The sequence below is a fragment of the Lactuca sativa genome, chromosome 2, assembly GCF_002870075.4.
Source record: "Lactuca sativa cultivar Salinas chromosome 2, Lsat_Salinas_v11, whole genome shotgun sequence".
NCBI lineage: Eukaryota > Viridiplantae > Streptophyta > Magnoliopsida > Asterales > Asteraceae > Lactuca > Lactuca sativa.
Genome location: NC_056624.2, coordinates 63,076,851 through 63,088,305, shown reverse-complemented (window position 1 = coordinate 63,088,305; position 11,455 = coordinate 63,076,851). Strand labels below are relative to the sequence as shown.

The following is an 11,455-nucleotide window of genomic DNA, read 5'->3' as shown; positions in this document are numbered from 1 at the left end:
TGATGGTTTTAGATTAAAGTAAAAATGAAAATTTTCTTCATGATTTTGGGCCGTTGCACAAAAAGTATTAAAAAAATGAAATTTTTATCCATCAAAAACTTTAGAAATGATTGTAAGAAAGTTAAAAAAAAAAAAAAAAAAAAAAAAAAAAAAGGAAAAAAAAAAGTTGTACGATAATATAAATAAAAATACGTATGAAAAGTTTTAAATATTTGTAAAATACTTTTTTTAAAAGCAATTGTATGAAAGTGTAAAAATCAATAAAGAATTATAACCCAAGTTTAGAGCATCGTATTAAAAACATATAAAAACATAAGGAAAAAAATCTTAGTATAGATTGTAAAAATTTCTAAAAATGTTGTAGGAAAAAAATAATTTGTAAAACAAACTAAATTTGAGATAAATTCATAATAAAATTTAATGTTAGGACCAAATTAGTAACAAAAGTTTAAATTTGGACCATTGGTGTAAAATTGATAAGAGTGATGAGTTGTTCAATCTGAGATAACATGTAAATATACTCAAAAACACGAGTTGTTACGCTTTAAAAAAAATAAAATGCGTTTGTTTTTTATAGCAATAAATAACAATTTACTTTATATATTTTTATATTACAACATAATTATTTAATTGTTTTTTATTACTGTGTGTTGTACTTCCACTTTAAGACACTCTTCTTTGGAAAATCTATCCAATTTTAGCATGTAAGTTTCGAACTTGAATCTAATTGTAAGTTTAAATTAACAAATGATGCATAATCTTTTTGGTTCAAAAAATTAAATAATAGTTAGATGCTTTATGCTTGATGGTTTTGATAGAGCATGAAAAACCATCAAACACCACACATGTCTACTATTTAAGGTGTACCGTTAACTATAATTGATAAAAAGTGGTAATATACTTCCATATGGTTGTGTTTTATAGCATTCTACTTTCATTTATTTTCTTTATGTTATAACATGTAATAGAATCCTGCTTCATTTTTCCATTTAATTCTTAACTGGTTTTCCGCTGCATCGCACGGGCATACACCCTTTAGTTAGGTATAAAATACAATGTATTAATGTGAAAAAATGAAAATATTATTCATCGAAATAAAATATTGAAACTTATTTGCTAATAAATAAATATACATTGCTTTTTCTTGAACAAACTTTGAGATCACTTATCAAACAAGACAAAATACTGGCTTTAAGTGCCAAACTTAATTTTAGATTCTCTTATAAGCGATAACCAGTACACGAATGCAAAGAAGAAATTCTAGTGATGAGCGGTGGTGGCATTTAACAATTGTATATTAATAATCTCTTGGATTTTCAACAGGTAATACAAGAGATGACAATACTACATCTAAAAGAAAGGCTCGATCATCACAATAATAATCAGGTTAAAAGATAAAATCACAAATTGATAATAAAGCAGATCTATTAGCCACACATCTCAAAGCAAAGAACACCAAATCACATAAAAAGGAAAACAAATAGAAAATAGACAAAAATAAGAGTGATTAAAAGTCATGCATCGTGTAAGAGATTAACATTCAAACATTCATGGGGAAAATACCATTGAACTGCAATAAAGAACCTTCCCTTTCCACCTCCTTCAAAAACAACATATCTCCCAGGCTCTGATCCCCACGACTCTGGTTTAGCAGCAGCACCATGACTCAAGTCGCTAAGAAAGAAAGCAACTTCATTTTCGTCTCCAGTATATTGGAAAGGCACCCATTCCATTTCACAAAAATCTAATTTATAAGCCATCAAGTTTTCCCTCACATAAATGTTTTCACCCCAACTTACAAGCTCCCGGAAAGATACATCCTCATCAAGAAGACTCTTGGTTTTCAGTAAAGTCAGTTTGGGCTCAGGCTCGAGTGTGAGTTCGCAAAAATGACCTTTATTACTTACACTATATATCCTCCCCTTGAAAACATGTAAATCCTTAAAGGTAAAGTCGAAAGTGGAGGAAACAAAATTCCATCCTCCCTCATTCTCTATAGAAAACCATATTTGATTACTGGCTAAGATAACAAACACCAATTTAGACATTGAAGGTGAAATGAAAAGGACAGAAGTGATTTTTGACACATAATCAGACACACAAGGAGCAGGAGGGAAATGAAGTTCATGCCTAGTGATTGGATTCACAAGCCAGAAGTCGTATGTTTTCCACCTCAACAAAATCAAGTAACCACAAGTTAATCCAACACATCCCCAGCCAGCAGAATGGGGAATTATGGTTCTGAACTCTTTTCCTTCAGAATCCACTAGCCAGCATTGCCTATCATTATTACCAACGGGAAGGATCAACATCAGCATTGGTGGTTTGGATGTCATAAATGTTTTCCAGTTACTGCGTGCTACTGATCTCCATGACTTGCAAACTCCACTGAATGCAAGAAAATCGATAACTCCCAGTTGCATCATAACTAATGAAATCACATCATGGTTGAGGTATGACCATGGTACCACATCATCAGTTTTGATAGTCATACTGCTAGATGCATCATCATGAATCTGGTTACTAGTCTCTCTCGTTGACATATCCATTCCTGCATTAGCAAAATACAAAATAAACATTCTTGGCAAATGAAAAATTCCTCATTTTCACACAAAACGCGTAAACAGAAAAAGAGAAAACAAAGCACAAGAATGAACATCATCCCCAACTGAAAAGAAACGCAATATCTACAGCATGCAATCTAATTAGATGCAGTCCTACAAGTGATGAATGCTATTCATATCGAATCAATAGACCAATATAGTAATATAGTTCAATACATATCGATTGAATGCTAATAACAAAGAAAGGGTAGATCAGCCTCATGGTAAAAATGTTTCTAGTAAACTTATAAAAAGGTTATGTCGATGCCCTTCTTGTAATCAGAACCTTACATGTAGCTAAAACATCAAATTCAAACAAACCCAAGATAATCCAAACACTTAAAAAAAGGATATCTCAATTATCCAACTATCATAAGACATCATAATCAACAAAGCTTAATAACCGAACAATCACACAATCAAAACAGTTCTGGTAATCAAATCAGCCGAACGAACCTAAACGGATTACCAGAATTCCGATCAGATTAACTCCACTTCCTAAATAATCAAAATATATAGGGTTAATTAGATGCGTGATGAAGGGAAATAGCCACCGTTTGTGTGACGATAGTCAGTTTTGGGCGAGAAAATTGTTTACAAATTAGAATATTTGGAATTGCTTGTTTTAATTTGAATATTTGGTTCTGATGCAGAGCAAAGGGGAATAGCTAATGAACAGCACGAATGTTTTGGGTTTGTGTGCTAGGGTGCGAATTTTATCATCGTAGTAATAAACAAAGGAGTAAATTACACATTTGGTCCCTGTGGCTGCATTTGTTGCTTTTATGGTAGGCCATCTTACTCTTTTTAATATTTTTTGCTCTATCTTTTACCCATTTACATATTCTAATAATAATCTCTCTCTCTCTCTCTCTCTCTCTCTCTCTCTCTCTCTCTCTCTCTCTCTCTCTCTCTCTCTCTCTCTCTCTCTCTCTCTCTCTCTCTGTGTGTGTGTGCATGGTCCATGAAGCAAGGAGTAGTACGCACTACACCTTAATTTTTCTAGAAAACTGTCTCATGACCCTTTCATCTTTCTTGTGGCGATTAGTTATCATGATCAAGAAGTAGCACCAATCAAGTATCACCTCTTATATCTTTAATGATTTCTCTTTTGTTTTTTAGAGTAAATTACAAGAGTGGTCCCTATGGTTTGATGTAATTTGTGCGCCTGGTCTCTAACTTATTTTTTTAACTCGGAAGGTCCATACTATTTGTTTTTGTTGCGCGCTTGGTCCCTACTGTTTGTTTTTGTTACACGTTCGGTCTTTGTCTTAACTAAAAAGACGATTATTTGAATAAGGAAAAATGATGGAGTATGTAAGGTAAAGTAAGGAGAGCGTGTTGGGGGTGTGTCACAACTGGAAATTTTGTGTCATGTAATCTATACATTCAAGCTAATGTGAATCAAAAACTTCAATCAAATACATTATACAAGTACCACAAGTAGTCATCAAACAATTGGAAAACCCTAGAAGTTCTTGTTTAAGTCCATTTTGGACTAGGACTTCCTTATTGGATCCAAAAGGACCAATAAGCTTCCAATTAGACTATCATGGGCTTAGAACCCTCATCGGGCTCTAATTGGACCCACACTAATTTATTTCAATATTATGGGCCATATTGGGCCTAGAATGAAATAAATTGAAAGCTTTGATCCATAATTAACCTAATTTGACCCTAACAAGTTATAAAAATCACCTTTATATTTATCTGGACCAAAAATCACTCAACTTAACCATGAGAATTGAGCTTAAGCATTTAAAGCCCAAAATTTTCTTTTCCCTTCCAAAAATCTCGGCCCAAGGCCCAAATCCAAGAAAGAGTTGACTTTCAAGTGACACCTCATAATTAACCAAAGGACTTCCATGCAATATATCACATACCTCCATGCAAGTATCACTTCATGGTCTATTTCTCCCTTCTCTCTCTCTTTCGGCCGAAAACACACACACACACAGCACAAAAATCTATTCCAAACTCTCCAAGTCTTGAAGAACAATCCTCCCTCCTCCTTCAAAAATTTCGTGAATCAAGGGCTTCACAAGGAAAATCCATCACCAAAAATCATCATCTAAGGTAAGGTTTTGCTTGGATCTATGACTTGTATTCCTTATTTATCAAAAATCTCTTCCTAATCCATGCAAAAATCATGATCTTGCACTCTAGAAACCCCATAAACTCGAAAATTTCATCAAGGAGTGCAAAGGCCAAAAATCACTTCATTTCTTCCAACCTTCCTTCAAAAAAACCGAATCAACACCCAAGGTGAGCTTCATACCCCCTATTTTCTGTTTTTATGAGTTTTGTGGGGGGGGGGGGGGGGGGGGGGGAATACAAGTGAAAGTGTAGATCTATATGTGTTTATATGCCTTGTATGATTTCCATGCTTATATGTATGCTTTTATGTGTTTTAATGTTGGATCTAGCCATAAAACTCCTCAAAACCGAGATATAACTTATGTTATATGATTTTAGCATGAAATGTATTTCTACATACAAAGTGTTTCAAGAAAGATAGCTAAATGGTTTAGTAACAATTTTCTTTAAGCTAAAAACACAAATTTTGGGCCTAAAATGTGAAAAATACAAAATTAAGGGTCCAAATGGGCATATCACGAATTCTGATGGATGAAGTGTGCGAAAACAGTTTCCATAAAACAATTTCTGGAAATATACTCATTTAGGGGATTAAAAACATAAATTTCAAGCTTAATGGGCCAAAAATGACATTTTCGGCCCAATGAGGCCCATTATGCGAATTTTTCTGTTTTGGAGGGCCAAAACTGTGATTTTCTGTAAAGCAGTGGACCACAAGTGACCCAAGTCCTTTTCAAAGGTTTAAAATGCTTTCTAAATTTAAAAAGGACCAAAGTTGCAAAAATTTTCCAATTTGGGCCAAAATTGTCAAAGTTGCGAAAAGAAGGGATTAAAACCGAGAAAACTGCATTTTCAGGGACTTAAACTGTTTTCTATGAAAAATATGCTGAAAAATATTAATTTCAATAATTTTTGGTGTTAAAATGTCAAGAAAATTAGTTCAAGGACCAAACCGGGAAGTATTTAATAAAAGGGTTGAAAATGTAAATTTTACAAACAATGAGGGGCTGAAAACAGAAATATTTCAAGGCTAATTCAATATATACAATTTGATCAAATAATGGCACCGCGACTATCGACGAAATACAATACATTACAATACCAAAAGTCGTTGTTAAACGAATTGGCTCGGTCTCGAGCCAATAGAAATCTACAACTACTAACACTACGACACTACGATTCATACAAGTAACGTTTGGTAATACATATACATGCGAGTGTGCACAAACGTCTACGCACCATCTTTGGGCCCCACAAGTGTAAAATCTTGTTCGTTGAGCCTAGCTAGCCCAATGACCTGATCTTAAGGCCCGAAGACATTTTTTTTACGGAGTGTTGGGTTTTACCGATCCGACACAACGTAACTGGACTTTCAATGGCTTGTATACTACTGGTCCCCAAGGGTCCTTTGGTATTGCTAGTAAAGTCTACATTTCATGCGAGGCGGGTCGGGGACCCGTCGTACATTTTTATCCCCAACCGGTTAATGGAGTTACCGGGGTCTTCGTGATCTCTTTCTCTTCGGATGTGGGACTACACCTAGTCAGGGCGATTGGATAACGTGATTAGTACTGACGACGCCTTCGGGATCGTTAGTATAACTATAAACTGGGCGTTTGTGTAATGCGGGTTTGTAGTAAATAATCATGCTCGAGAACCTTCCAACGTCGCCTGGGACTGACACTATACGCTATGCAAGGGTTTCAATGTAACTTCATGTAATTCAAGGAACTAGGAGAACATCGGGTTTTCCTAGGGTTTTCAATACATACAGATTTGAAATGCATACGACTTCAATGAACATTTTTTTTACAAGTATAGAAACAAACAAGCATACCTATGGATCTTCACAAACATTTTCCAAAGCTTTTCTTTTCAGAAAATATCGGATTTTCTGGTGGTTTTTCAAACAATACAAACATTGGATTTCAAACACTACTTATGAACTCACCAACATTTCATATGTTGACGTTTTTCAAAATACTTGTATTCTCAGGGAACCAGTGAACCAAAGGAAATCATATTCAGTGACGGCTTGCAGTTTATTTATGTACGAACCGAACAATTTAATTTTTGGGAATGTAATGTTTAAACAATGTATGACATGTAAACGCTACTGGTTGTACTGTATTAATGAATGGTGACGAATGTTGTTATGTTTCATATATATTCAATGTTATGGTATTCAATTGAGTCACGACAGCCCCTGGACGTTTCCGCCGTCTGGTTCGGGGGTGTGACAGGTTGGTATCAGAGCTTTGTTTATAGTGAACTAGCATGTCGAGCCATACATTGATATGCAACTATAAACCAAAAAGAGGGACTAACATAACTCTGAACAAAACAAGTAAATAAAACACACTTGCTTGCATTAGGAATAAGGACCTAACGCCGAATCAAACACAATAATGCTGGTATCTCGGTTCATTCGAGACTGTTCTTAGTGATACCAAGGAGTGAATGTAGCCTGATCAACTACATTCTCTCCAAGGTAAAACTAACACACGTCTTGATGAGATCGGGATAGCCAGGGAACCTAAAACTATACCCTTTATCACCCAAAAAGAGAATGTTTGGTTAGTCTGTACAATAGTCGTAGCATCCTAGGATAATGTTAGCATATTTACGTACTCGCGCAGACAGCATGGCTGGTTTTCATCACCCTGGAGACCCCTACTTCCCTAATCAGGGAAACAACGGGTGGCTAGAGGAGGAGGAGGAGCCTGAGGAGGAGCAGCAGGGTATCCAGTTTCATCAGGCCTTAGTAGCTCACGGGATGCTTGTGGATGAGCCAGGAGAGAATCCAGGTGAAGCACACGATGTCGGACCCGACGAATACGTAGACACTGACTACGAATTTGGAGAGCTCGACAATGACGACGAAGACGGCCAGGTCGGGGACCAGGACCCCGTCCCGCCATGCGAGGACGAGGCACGACTAGATCACCCTGCTCCACCAGCGAACCCCCCAAGAGAGAACCGTTCCCTCGAAGCTGAGATCGCCGCACTGCGACAACAGCGGTATGCTATGGAGGCTCGGGCAGTGCAAGCAGAGCATGAGAGGGATGAGGTTGTAGGAGACATGGCAGAGATGGCGCAGCTACTGGCACAACATTTCGGCATATGACCTCGGCACCACCTCCTGACGCAGCTCATCGCGGTTAGGGATAGACTCATCGTAGTAGATCATTAGGAACTATGTTATGTACTCCGGCTCTATGTTTAAGTGACTACACTACTCATGGAGCCGTTATGCTGTCGGATTAGTGTTACATATGTATGCTCTTACGAGAAAATTTTCTTGTACTAAATGCGGATAATATTAATAAACTTTTGTGTGTTTTGTTATGATATTACCAGTTGTTATGTGTTGAGACGTTATGATTGTATGCCCGATGGTAGTAATGTTTAGGTTCGCATCATACACCTAGTTAGTAGGATCGCAACCTCACAGAAACCACGTACACTCAACATCTTTCCGTTTCATGACAGAAAGATGCCTCGCCCAGCTACTCGCGGAAATCCCGAACCAACCCCGCCCGAAGTTGACTCCACTGCTTTCCAGGCAGCCGTGTCCGCTGCAGTCACAGCAGCTATGGCACAACTTCACCGAGGGAACAACGGAGGAGGCAATGGTCAAGGCTCCGGAAGTTCGAACAACGGGACGAACCAAGGACTCACTAAAACGTGCACCTACAAGGATTTTGCGAACGCCAAACCCCGAACTTTCAACGGCACTGGAGGAGTGATCGCTCTGAAGCGATGGATCGAGAAGGTAGAGTCGGTATTCGAGATATGCGAGTGCCCCGAGCAGATGAAAGTGAAGTTCGCAGCCTGCACTTTTGTGGACCAAGCACTCACTTGGTGGAATGGACACGTAGAAGCTATGACACTCCCTGTCGCCAACTCTATTCCCTGGGCAGAGATGAAAGAAATGTTGATGGCAGAGTACTGCCCCCGAGGCGAAATACAAAAGATGGAACAGGAATTATGGAATCTCACTGTGCAGAATGGGAACATCGATGCCTACATAACGAGATTCAACGAACTATCTCTGTTGTGCCCGGGTATGATTACGTCAGAAGGAAAGAAGATTGAACGATTCATCTGGGGACTGACATCCCCCATTCAAGGGAATGTGATAGCTGCGAACCCTGAAACGTTTGACGGTGCAAAGAGATTGGCAAAGAGGCTATATGATCATAACCACAAAAAGGGCGAGAAGCCAGTGGAGACTGAGAAGAAAAAGGAGGGTGATGGTAAGAAAGGATGGAACAACAAGAGAAAGGGGCGTCAGGGCCCCGAGGCCTCTAAAAAGCAGCAGACAGTGGCAGTTAACACTGTCACTGCACCGGTTCCAGCCACACCACATGCTCCAGCCTCAGCTGCTTCAAATGCTTCAAGACCCTATTCCGGTAATCTTCCCAAATGCAACAAGTGCGGTTTCCATCACCATGGAGAATGTAAGGAGTTCCATTGCACCAGTTGCAACCGAAGGGGACACACTGCAAGGTTCTGCAGAACGTACCCTCCTAGGGACCAGATTCAGGGGGAACAACCAGAACAACAACAACAACAACTGCCGCAATAACAACAACACCAATGCCGGTAGCAACAATACAGGGCTTAGCCACACCTGTTTCGGGTGCGGAAGGACGGGACACTTCCGTCGGGATTGCCCTAACAACAACAACTCAGGAAACAGAGGAGCCGGAAGAATGCTGACTATGGGTCAGAGTGATGCAGTTCAGGACCCTGCAGTTGTGACCGGTACATTTCTCCTAAACCACACCTATGCATGCATCTTATTTGATACCGGAGCAGAGCGAAGTTTCGTAAGTGAGAAGTTTAAACATTTATTAAAACAACAACCCCAGAAGCTAAATGAAACCTATACGGTGGAAATGGCCAATGGGAAAACCGAATCCACTAGGGAAATCTACATCGGATGTACCCTAACCTTCAACCAACACGCCTTACGAATAGATCTGATGCCAGTATCAATTAGGAGTTTCAATGTGATTATCGGCATGGATTGGTTAAGCCCCCACCATGCTGAGATTATGTGCCATGAGAAGGCCATTCGCCTTCGTCTCCCAAATCACGAAACCCTAGTAATTTACGGAGATAAACCCAGTACGAATCTTCGTATCATTTCGTGCATCAAAGCACAAAAACACTTGCGAAAGAACAATTTGGCGTTCTTGGCTCACATAGTGGACAAGACCAAAGAAGAAACTAACATCCAAGACATTCCAGTAGCGTGTGAATTTCCGGACGTGTTTCCCGAAGATCTTCCGGGAGTACCCCCAGAGAGACAGGTTGAGTTCCGAATCGACCTCGTTCCAGGAGCGACTCCCCTCGCTAAATCACCATATCGGTTGGCTCCTGCCGAAATGCAGGAACTGTCCAGCCAACTCAGTGAGCTTCTGGACAAGGGATTTATCCGACCTAGCTACTCGCCGTGGGGAGCCCCAGTGCTCTTTGTCAAAAAGAAGGACGGATCTTTCAGAATGTGCATCGATTACAGAGAGTTGAATAAACTCACTGTTAAAAACCGCTACCCACTCCCCCGAATCGATGATCTATTCGACCAGCTCCAAGGAGCTAGTTATTTCTCCAAAATAGATCTACGGTCCGGATACCACCAACTCAAAGTTCGAGAAGAAGATATCCCTAAAACCGCTTTCCGAACTCGCTACGGACATTATGAATTCATCGTAATGCCCTTCGGTCTAACAAATGCACCCGCCGCATTTATGGACCTAATGAATCGAATCTGTCGACCGTTCCTGGACAACTTCGTCATTGTGTTTATCGATGACATCCTCGTCTATTCTCGAAGCAAAGAGGAGCATGGCCAACATCTCCGACAAGTCCTAGAGACGCTGCGATCGGAAAAGCTTTACGCCAAACTGTCCAAGTGTGAGTTCTGGCTTCGGAGTGTGAATTTCCTAGGCCACGTGGTTAGCCAAGACGGAATTCATGTGAACCCCTCTAAGGTCAAAGCTGTGGAGGGATGGGCAACTCCGACTACGCCCACAGAAATTCGTCAGTTTTTAGGCCTAGCAGGCTACTATAGGAGATTCATCCAAAACTTCTCTAAAATCGCCAAGCCACTTACCTTGCTTACGCAAAAGAGCATGCCATTCAAATGGACAGACCGGCAAGAGATTGCGTTTCAAACCTTGAAGCAAGCTCTCTGTAGCGCTCCTGTACTATCACTACCTGAAGGAACAGAAGATTTTGTAGTCTACTGTGACGCGTCGAATCAAGGCCTAGGTTGCGTTCTCATGCAACGTGGAAGAGTGATAGCATATGCGTCCCGCCAACTAAAGACGCATGAGGTAAATTATATGACCCATGACCTAGAACTGGGAGCTGTGGTTTTTGCTCTAAAAATTTGGAGGCACTACCTGTACGGTACAAAGTGCACCATCTTCACAGACCACAAGAGCCTCCAGCACATCTTGAATCAGAAGGAGCTGAACATGAGACAACGAAGATGGGTGGAATTGTTAAACGACTATGAATGCGAGATCAAATACCATCCAGGCAAGGCCAACGTAGTAGCCGATGCCTTAAGTCGGAAGGAGTACTCTAATCGCCGTACGAAAACGCACTCGATAACCATTCAGTCTCATCTGGCCACTCAAATTGCATCAGTCCAGGCAGAGGCTATGAAAGCGGAAAATAGAACTAGCGAGGCATTACGCGGAATGGAGAAGAACCTGGAAGTCAAAGAGAATGGGGTA

The 11,455-nt window shown here is 39.8% G+C and overlaps 1 protein-coding gene across 2 annotated transcripts; it reads right to left on the bottom strand.

Annotated features, from left to right (window-relative positions):
• Positions 1–1,290: 1,290 nt before the first annotated feature.
• Positions 1,291–3,284, bottom strand: LOC111888911 (uncharacterized). 2 transcript variants are annotated; one of them, XM_023885047.3, is made up of 2 exons: positions 3,060–3,284; positions 1,291–2,551 (listed from the first exon to the last, which is right to left on the bottom strand). In XM_023885047.3, exon 2 carries the CDS (start codon positions 2,547–2,549, stop codon positions 1,515–1,517), a length of 1,035 nt encoding a protein of 344 aa, XP_023740815.1. In that variant the 5' UTR covers positions 2,550–2,551; positions 3,060–3,284; the 3' UTR covers positions 1,291–1,514. The 2 variants fall into 2 exon arrangements, with proteins under 2 accessions (XP_023740815.1, XP_042755769.1); XM_042899835.2 differs by having other exon boundaries at positions 3,073–3,284.
• Between the last annotated feature and the right edge of the window lie 8,171 nt (positions 3,285–11,455).